Raw genomic sequence first — 9,496 nt, forward strand, 5'->3', positions numbered from 1 at the left:
AGCAGGCGGCCTGTGCAGGTTGCTGGGGGCATCTTAGGAGGGAGTGTGGGGGGGCTGGGGAGGCGGCCTGGGAGGGCTGTCCAGGGGGCAGCAGTGTGGTGGCCTGTGTCGGTGGGGGTGGTGGAGGGGGTGACTTGTGGGCATGTTTGAGAACTGGCGATGCAGGGTGGGCGGACCAGCACTGCCTGGCACTGGTGGCCCCACGCTGAGAGAGACTGGGGCTGGGAGCCCTGAGTGGGGTGAGGGTCCGGGGACTGGGGTGCGGTCATCTCCCAATCCCTACTCTTCTCCAATGAGGCAGCCTTAGGGAAGTGGGTCCCCAACGGGGTCCGCCTGGCTCATCTTCTCCCCGCTCCTACCCCAGCACCGGAAACCAGAATGTCTGGTCTGGTCCCTCCCCACCCCCCACCCCCCCACACCAGGCCCAGCTCCTGCACCGTTGCCATGGAGATGGGAAGCAGTGGAGGGTACTGCTGACTTTGGGGGAGTGGGGATGGGCTGGCGGGGTTGGGGAGGGAAGGCAAAATGCGAGGAGACTTCCAAGAGCTGTGGGCGAGCCAGCAGCACCGCCGGCCAACCACTCCCCCACGCGAGCTCGGGCCCGTGCGGCTCCCGCCCCGCCAGGTACCGGGCGGCGCGGCCCCACCTCGCCCCGGCGGAACCCCGCGGAACCCCGCGGAACCCCGGCCTCCCCCCCGGCTCCGCGCGACTCCACCCCGCACCTCCCAACAGGGGGCCGGCGGCCACTCCCCCTCGGCCGGCCCTGGCTGACCGCCAGCCTCACCCCGGCACCAACGGGGTCGCCCCTGGGAGGGAGGCGGAGCTGGCCCGGCCGCCGCGCGCGTGGGGGCGCTGCCCGCCACCCCGGGACCACGCCGGCCCCTCCCCCTGCGGCCCGAAGGAGGCAGCGGGCACACGCCGCCGGGGCGGCATGAATCAAACGCGCGGCGGCTAAGAATAGCTGGCACGCAGCTGGCACCGAGACGGGCTGGCAACCGGCGCGGGGGGGATGGAGCGAGGGGGCGCCCGGGGAGCGGCCGGGGTCGGGGCCGGCGGGGAGGCCGGCGGGGGACCCGGGAGAAGGGAGGGAGGCGGCGGGAGGCGGGAGAGGGAGCGGGCCCGGGGCCGAGGAGCCCGCGGGGGAGAGCCCGGCGGGAGAGGGGGCGGGGGCCCGGCAGCGGGACTCGGGGGCGGCCGCCGAGGGGGCGCGCCGGCCGGCGGAGAAGGGAGAGGCGGCGGCGGGTGGGGAAGGGGCGCTGGGGACGCGGGCGGAGCGGCTCGGAGGAGCCGGAGGGAGAGGCAGGACCTCGAGGGGGGTCGGGGGGGGGGCGAGGGAGGCCGAGGCCAGACCCCCGCTGCGGGGGGTGGGCGCGGGGTGGCCGGGGGAGGGGCCCGCGCGGCGGCCGGAGAGCCCCGGGGCGCAGGCGGCGGGTGGGGAGGCGGGGGAGTGGCCGGGCCGGGGGTTCCGCTGGCGGGGGTGGGGGCGCATCCTCCCATCCAGTCGGCGATCTGGGACGGGGCACGGGGGACCCCGGCGTAACCCAATTTGGCGTCGCCCGGGGCAACGGTCCCCTCCCGGCCCCCCACCCCCCACCCCGCACCGCACGCCCGGGGCCGGGAGCCCGACGCGCGGCCAAGGACGTCCGGGCGCCCCCGCCCCCTCCGGCCTCCCCAGCCCCGCGGCGCCCCCCGAACCCCCGGCTCCTCGGGCCTCTTACCTGCCTGGCGGGGCTGCTGAGTCCCGGTCGGCGGCGCCCGCAGCCCCTCCCCCCTCCCCCCACCCCCCACCCCCCCGGAGGCGGAGGACCCTCAGGCCATGCCCCACCGCCCCGGAGGGCGAGCGGGCCGGGGCGGGGGCGGGCGGGGGCCGGGGGGAGGGCGGGGGGGCCGCGGACCTCACCCCCCCCCGCGGACCGGGCCTGGCCGGCCGCAGAGCGTCCCCTTTCAGCCGCGGCCGCCGCGCCCCTCCCGGCTTCGCCCGCCCCCGGCTCCGTCCGGCCGCTCCGGGCGCCGCGGCTCCGCCGGCTCTTCCTCCTCCTCTTCCTCCGGCCGCCGCCGCCGCCCGCTCCGTGCCTCCTCGGTCTCCCTTCTCGCTCTCTCGCTCTCGCTGTCTCTCCCTCACCCGGTCTCTCTCTCGGTCTCCCTCCCTCTTTCCCTCCCTCCGCCCTCTCCCCTCCCTCCGGGAGCCGGCAGAGGAGACATCGCCCCTCCCCGCGCCCCCAAACCTCGCCCATCCCCCCCCCCACCGCCGGCTCCGCCCCCTGCCCCTCCCCTCCCCCACTCCTCCTCCTCCTCGCCACCAGATCCCGAACCCGGACTCCACCCCTGCTTGCCCCCAAACCCCGACCAGGGGGCCCCGCCCCCCTAACGGTACCCCCTCAACACCCCAGGACCACCCCTTCCCAGAGCCCCTCCCTCCCTCTCTACACACAGTAGGGCGCAAGAAATCTTGGTGGCTGAGCTCTGCGCCCTCAAATTGGATGCCGAGAGCTACAGACTTCCGTGCTGTCCCCCTAAACGCGCACACACCCCTTCTCCCCGGACGCAGGTGCAGGGAGTCGCTAGCTGGCCCTGCAGGTGCAGCGTCCCCACATGCACATACTCTGCAGGGCGTGCGCGGGGACCTACCTGAGGGCACGCTTCCACACACGCACTCAGCACGTGTGACGTGTACGCAGCACACCTGTGCGCCAGGGCACACAGGCGGCACCGCATGGGTTAGCGCCCCACGCAGGCGCCCCACGCAGGACAGGCACCCCGTGTGCACCCTCGGGTCTCCAACTCACACGCACCCCCTAAGCAGACACACAGGGTAGGGAGCCGTGTGCCTGCGTCCCCCATCACACCCACCCACCCACCCACCTCACCCTCCACCACCCAGGTGTGCACACGCCTGTTTGGATGCGGGCACCGGGCCACAGCTGCCCTGCCTGATGAATGCTGGCATTTCGGGAGCACTTCCTGTGTGCTGGGCTCCGGTCTGGATTTACTCCCGGGTTGGACTTCTCCCACCAATCCATGGGCCAGGTAGGGACAGTCAGTCGCCATCCCCGTTTTTCCAGAGAGGGAAACAGGTTCAGAGAGGCCAGGCAACCTACCCAAGGCCACCCAGGTGGTGCCAGGGATCAGGGACAGGTAGGCGCGGGCTCAGAGGCTCAAAGTCTTCACACACACCCCTATTGTTCACCATGGCTGCACATTCTCACAGCTCAGCTGGCTCGTGCCCCCCCCCCCCACCCCCATTGCACCCACAGAGTCAGGGCTTCCATGAAATCGCCTCCAGAGCCCAGCCTTCTCCCCTTCTCCCAGCTCCAACAGCACCCCCAGGGCCACCAGCCAGGGCACAGGCGCTGGTGCTGGGCATCTCCAGCTGCGGGCTCCGGGTGCCTCTGCTGGAGCTGCAGCAGGTGCCGGCCCAGCTCTGGGAGGCCCCCCTCTGGTGCACCCCCAGCCAGCGACCCAGGTGGTGAGCAGCTGGGCCCTGGGAGAGAACAGCTGCCCGGGCGGGTGCCAGCAGCGAGAGAGGCTGTGCGCCCGTCTACAGTTTACAAGGCCTGTCCCGGTCTGTGCGTCAGGTCTGGAGGCCTGTAGCTGCTGGGGAAGGGGTCCTCGGAACCCTCAGGGGCACCGGGGAGGTACCAGCTCTGATGTGGCAGCAGCCTGCCCAAGGTCACGCCGCCCTCGGCTTCTTTGGAAGAGGGCAGTCTGGGCGCCTTGCTTTCCGAGGCCCCTCCTGGGGCTCCCAGCAGCCGCGGGCAGGGGCCCCGCTCTTGCGTAGAGCCAGAAGCCTTGGCCAGCTGCCTGCATGCCGGTGACCTCCGGCGGGCTGCTGGCCCCTCTCTGAGCCTTGGTTTCCTCCCTTGAAGAGTGGGCCCTGGCATCTCTGGCCGGTGAGCTCCATGCTTGCTGGCACCACTAGCCAGGCCAAATGGAGGAAAGCCCTGCATGAGTCACAAGTCTGGCACAGAGTGGGCATGGCCTGGCCTCTTGCTTCTCTTGCCTGTGCATCCATCCTCTCTCCCTCTGCCCTCACCACCTCGTCCACCCTGGCCGCCCCGACCCTTTCCCGTGCCCCTCTGCCTGGGCCTCTGGGTGCCATCTGAGCACAACAGTTGAGCTTCCCATCGAGGGGCTGTTACTGTGGTGCCATGAGTGGCTACTTCCTTTCTCACTCAGCACCTGAGTGAGCACCTACTATGCGCTAGGTTGGCCCTGTTCTAGCTCTGGGGATCCAGTGATAAACAAGAACCCCTGCCTTCATTGGCAGGAGACAGGCGACAACCAACCAACCAACCAAACAAACAAACAAACCAGACAACGCCAGTCTTGAGTATACTGAAAAGATCAAAGGGGGTGTTTTAATAAAATAATTTGCAGAAGTGAAGCTTCTTTTTTTTTAAAAAAAATATGTTATTGATTTTAGAGAGGAAAGAAGAGGGAGAGATAGAAACATCAACGATGAGAGAGAGCCATTGTTCTGCTGCCTCCTGCACACCCCCTACTGGGGATCAAGCCCAAAACTCAGGCATGTGCCCCTGACTGGAATTGAACCCGGGACCCTTCAGTCCACAGGCCGACGCTCTATCCACTGAGCCACACCAGCTGGGGCAGGAGCAGAGCTTCTTTAGATAAAACAGTCAGGAAAGGCCTCTCTGGGCTGAGATGTGGGGAATGAGAAGGGGCTGAGCCACAGAGCCTTGTTCTAGAAGGCTGAAAAGACTAGTGCGGAAGCTAGGAGGTGGGAAGAAGCTCAGCATTCAGGAAATAGCCAAGAGGCTACCCACACTCCAGTGTGGCTGGATCCTAGGGGGCAGGGGCGTGGGGGTGATGAGCTTGCAGGATTGCAAAGGACCCGCCCTCCCCGGCCCCCCTGCGGGGCTGGCCAGACCCTGGCCAAGGGCAGGGTTTGGCTTCTCCTCTGCCTGTGATGGGAAGCTGGGGGAGCAGGGGAGTGGGGAGTGACAGGCTCTGATTTACAGTTTGGAAGCATTGCTCTGGCTGCGGCAAGCAGCGTGGATTGGAGGGGCTAGGGAGGAAGGAGGGGGCGAGCGGGAGGAGGCGACTGCAGTGGTCCAGGCTGGAGAGGAACCTCGCTGACTGCTCAGAGCTCTGTAGGCACCCAGCCCAGCACCTGTCCGCTCCACCTCCTGGAGAAAGCATCCTTGACCACCCCCACGCCCCCTCACCTCACCCATCCTCCTCCCTCCCCTCTGCCCTAGCCCCTCACCCAGGGGGACGGTCTGTCTGCTTGTCTGGAGTCCCCAGTCACCAAGGAAGGGCCTGGTCTGCAGGCTTCCAGAAAAACGTATGGGAAATGAATTCCAGAGGCCGACCTCCTGGGGCTGCACACACAACCACACGCATGCTCCTCGTAGGTGTCCCATACACTCAACTTGCATCTTGGGGCAAGAGTGTGAAGGGTGGGATGGGAGATCTGGGGGAGACGGTGCCCTAAAGCCTGAGAATGGTGGGAAAGCCTCGTCCAGCAGGGTAATAACCTTGGAGAGACCCCGCAGTCCCCCCTCTGTGAGGAGTGGCCAGGGACACGGGGGTGGGGGTGGGGGAGTAGGGGAGAGGGGCGGGGTGCAGGGTCCCAGCCCAACAACCCCCCAGAGGGGGTTCCTGGTAGAGGCTGTGTCCGCAGGATCCCTTGGAGAGCTAGCTCCGTGCTCCTCCTGCCCATCAGGGCGTTTGGCCCGGGCAGAAGGAAAGAATGGGGCGGAGTGAGCTCTGGAAAGTGGGAAGAGGAGGGAGTGAGGGGAGACCCAGGGCAGGATCCAGGCTTTGGAACGTTGGAGGTTTCCGGCCACAGAGGCAGGGAGGGCCTCAGGGGAGCCAAGAGAGGCGGGGAGAGACACACATCGAGGAACTGAGACCAAGAACGGAGACAGGCGTTGGGAGGAGAGGGACCAGGGAGGAGCTGGGAGAGGTGGGGACCGGGGGGCAAGTGATCTGGATACACTCCAGTCCCCAGAGACACCCCCTCCTCAGAGACATTTGTTCGCAGCCTTGGGTGCTGCGAGCCCGCCCTGATGCAGGCAGCCTGGCTCCTTGGGGCCCTGGTGGTCCCCCAGCTCCTGGGCTTCAGCCATGGTGCTCGGGGAGCCGAGAGGGAGTGGGAGGGGGGCTGGGGAGGCGCCCAGGAGGAGGAGCGGGAGAGGGAGGCCCTGATGATGAAGGTGAGTGGCTGGGGGGATGGTGGCCGCGACCAGAATGGCCTTGGGAGGGGCTGTTGCAGGATCAGGGAACTGGGCCAGCGGGAGGGATGGGAGAGGCCCGGAGGATGGGGGTGATGGGCTCCCAGGAGGGACTCAGGGCAGTGAGCCAGATTGCAGCTGGAGAGGGGGTGGTTGGAGCATCTGGGGAGTCAGAATGGGGCGACGGGCTGTCCCTGGCCATCCCTTCCCGGCCTCAGCATTTACAGGAGGCCCTGGGGCTGCCCGCTTTGAGGGGGGACGACAATCTTGAGGGAACCCCTGAAGACAAAGGGGCCTCCGAGACTGAGGAGGGCCAGCAGGAGGAGGAAGAAGAGGAGGAAGCAACGCCGATCCCCTCCTCCAGCCCCAGCCCCAGCCCCTCTCCCACCCCGGAGGACGCCATCACTTACATCCGTGAGTTATCATTAGGTCTGCCCTGCCCGCCAGGCCTCCGCCATCATTTGCACCAAAATGAACCGTCCTGTCGCTACCGGGGGAAGCTTTCAATTGCTCACGGCCCAGCCCGTCTCGCCCACAACCCTATGAGCTCTGGGTCCCGGCCTTGCCTCCCAAAAAGGCCGGGGGCCACCGACCTTCCAGGACTCCCAAGTCCCCCAACTCCCATCCCACAAACTCGGCCCCCAGAGGCCATAGGTCCCTGTCCCCCCAGGTCCTCCGCTCCCCTGATGCCGCCCCCAGGGTCCCCATCCAACGTGCGCCCTGTCCGTCTGCAGTGGGCCGCCTGGCCGGCCTAGACACAGCCCTGCACCAGCTGCACGTCCGTCTGCACGTGTTGGACACCCGCGTGGTCGAGCTGACCAAGGGGCTGCGGCAGCTGCGGGAGGCGGTGGGCGACACCCGCGACGCCGTGCAAGTCCTGCAGGAGGCGCAGAGCCGCGCGGAGCGCGAGCACGGCCGCTTGGAGGGTGAGTCCGCACGGTGCGGGGCGGGGCAAGCACGGCGATCCGGGCCTGGCGGGGAACCGGTGGGAGGAGGGGGCCCGGAGAGGTCGGGGGCGAGGGGGTTCCTTGAAACTTGGGGCTGTTGGCTGATGGGGAGGCTAGAGTCGCGGGGAGGGCGGGTAGTGCCGGGAGCAGGCGGTGGAGCCGACCCCACTCTGCCCGCGCCACGCCCCCTGCAGTCCGGTCCCTACAGTATAGCCCCGCCCCCGGCGGCCTTGACTCCGCCCCCTTGCTGGGTTCTTGACCCCGCCTCCTCCCTGACCGTCCGCGGAGTCTCTGACCCCGCCCCTCCACGCCCCTGGAGCATATGACTCCGCCCCTACGCCCCCGGAGGGCCTGACCCCGCCCCTCCACGCCCACCGAGGGCCTGACCCCGCCCCTCCCACAGGCTGCCTGAAAGGGCTGCGCCTGGGCCACAAGTGCTTCCTGCTCTCGCGCGACTTCGAGGCGCAGGCGGCGGCGCAGGCGCGGTGCGTGGCGCGGGGCGGGAGCCTCGCGCAGCCGGCGGACCGCCAGCAGATGGAGGCGCTCGCTCGCTACCTGCGCACGGCGCTGGCTCCCTACAACTGGCCCGTGTGGCTGGGCGTGCACGACCGGCGCGCCGAGGGCCTTTACCTCTTCGAGAACGGCCAGCGCGTGACCTTCTTCGCCTGGCACCGCGCGCCCGACCCCGAGCCCGGCCGCGAGCCCAGCGCCGCGCTGCACCCGCTCAGCCCCAACCAGCCCAACGGCGGCGCGCTCGAGAACTGCGTGGCGCAGGCGTCGGACGACGGCTCCTGGTGGGACCACGACTGCGAGCGGCGCCTCTACTACGTCTGCGAGTTCCCCTTCTAGCGGGGCCGGCCCCCGCCTCCACTCCATCCCGCACCCGCCCTTGGCCAGGGCCGCGCACCCAGCGAGAACGTCCTTCCCTCCCTCCCTCCCTGCCACCCACCCTGCCTGGCTGGGCGATCCCGGAGGCGGGGTTCCCACGGGGCCGGGACCCCTTCCTTGCCTGTGTTTCTCCTGGGAGCGGCGAGGTCCGGCGACAATAAAGCCTCTGGAATCCGACCGGAGCGGGCAGTGGGAGCACTTTGGGCCGTTCTCTCGCCGCGTGGCAGGCCGGGAAAGGCGAGCACCTGGCCTTGGGGGCGCCTGTCCCATTCCTCTTTTTTAAAAAAATATATTTTATTGATTTTTTACAGAGAGGAAGGGAGAGGGATAGAGAGTTAGAAACATCGATCAGCTGCCTCCTGCACACCTCCCACTGGGGATGTGCCTGCAACCAAGGTACATGCCCTTGACCGGAATCGAATCGGGGACCCTTCAGTCCGCAGGCCGACGCCCTATCCGCTGAGCCAAACCGGTCGGGGCTGGCCCGTTCCTCTTGTGCGGGTGTTATTTGAACCCAGAACCATCAGCTGAGAACCCCGATGCATCTGTGACACACGGCCCTCCACGCCTGCACACAGATGTCGGGAGCACCTAAGTGCACACACGAACACCTTCACCCCCATGGTGCCCCGCTGCTCAGGGCCTTTGGGACCCCCGGGCCTGTCAGTCATTGTCCCAGGTCTTGGTCCTGATCAGAGAAATCTGGGGAATCGCAAAGGAGCTAAAGGCTCTGACAAGTCCTGCAAGAAAGACCGTTTAATTTTTTTAAAATACATTTTATTGATTTTCTACAGAGTGGAAGAGGGATAGAGAGAAATATCGATAAGAGAGAAACATTGATCAGCTGCCTCCTGCACACCCCCTACGGGGGGATGTGCCCGCAACCAAGGTACATGCCCTTGACCAGAATCCAACGGTGACCCTCCAGTCTACAGGCCGAGGCGCTATCCACTGAGTCAAACCGGTTAGGGCGAGACCTTGTTTAATTTTGTTTCGTGTGCCTCCAGCTCCTTTCAGCAGATGGCCCATGGGGCACCGCCCCACCCCCAGGGCCCTGTGTCGAGACAAACTTGAAGGCCTACCCAGCCTGGAAGTGTGGCTCCCTCCCAGTGTTCCCTCCTCTGCTCCCTGCCTGTGAGGCCAGGAGCCAGGCCCTTCCCTGCTCTGAGCCTCAGTTTCCTCATCTGAACACAGGCACACTCACCCCTGCCTTGTGTGGTTCTTGGGGTGTTCAGATGAGCCCAGGAAGTGAGTGAGCACTTGGGAAATGGTGGAGCCTGAGCCACGGGAGACCTCCCCTTCCCCACCGCTTTTCATACCTTTATTCCCTGGGGCCATGGGGACACCCCGAAATCACCCCGGTGTCTCCCCCCAATACTGGCATCAGGGTCCTGACTCTGACATGATCCTAGAAACCAAGAGATCACGACGTTTCTTCTTCCCTTCCCTCAGCTGTGGCACCAA

The 9,496-nt window shown here is 67.0% G+C and overlaps 2 protein-coding genes across 3 annotated transcripts in view; one reads left to right on the forward strand and one right to left on the reverse strand.

Annotated features, from left to right (window-relative positions):
• Nucleotides 1-2,029, reverse strand: part of SHANK1 (SH3 and multiple ankyrin repeat domains 1) — a 52,204-nt gene extending 50,175 nt beyond the window's left edge. Inside the window, exon 1 of the mRNA XM_081106761.1 lies at nucleotides 1,719-2,029. The gene's annotated coding sequence lies outside the window, so the exon portion shown is untranslated. The remainder of the gene's footprint in view (nucleotides 1-1,718) is intronic.
• CLEC11A (C-type lectin domain containing 11A) lies at nucleotides 504-8,226 on the forward strand. 2 transcript variants are annotated; one of them, XM_081106760.1, is made up of 4 exons: nucleotides 504-624; nucleotides 6,416-6,611; nucleotides 6,932-7,123; nucleotides 7,548-8,226. In XM_081106760.1, exons 1-4 carry the CDS (start codon nucleotides 526-528, stop codon nucleotides 7,991-7,993), a joined length of 933 nt encoding a protein of 310 aa, XP_080962886.1. In that variant the 5' UTR covers nucleotides 504-525; the 3' UTR covers nucleotides 7,994-8,226. The 2 variants fall into 2 exon arrangements, with proteins under 2 accessions (XP_080962886.1, XP_080962885.1); XM_081106759.1 differs by lacking the exon at nucleotides 504-624 and having other exon boundaries at nucleotides 6,275-6,611.
• Nucleotides 8,227-9,496: the final 1,270 nt, after the last annotated feature.

The sequence above is a fragment of the Myotis nattereri genome (assembly GCF_964212035.1).
Source record: "Myotis nattereri genome assembly, chromosome: 15".
NCBI classification, from domain to species: Eukaryota; Metazoa; Chordata; class Mammalia; order Chiroptera; family Vespertilionidae; genus Myotis; species Myotis nattereri.

Excerpts from the sequence above, each read along its gene's own strand:
- CLEC11A (XM_081106759.1), top strand. The coding sequence starts at position 6,284 with ATGGGGGTGATGGGCTCCCAGGAGGGACTCAGGGCAGTGAGCCAGATT. Across the intron at positions 6,612-6,931 it reads GGACGCCATCACTTACATCC|TGGGCCGCCTGGCCGGCCTA; the intron begins GTGAGTTATCAT and ends GTCCGTCTGCAG. Across the intron at positions 7,124-7,547 it reads CGAGCACGGCCGCTTGGAGG|GCTGCCTGAAAGGGCTGCGC; the intron begins GTGAGTCCGCAC and ends CCCCTCCCACAG.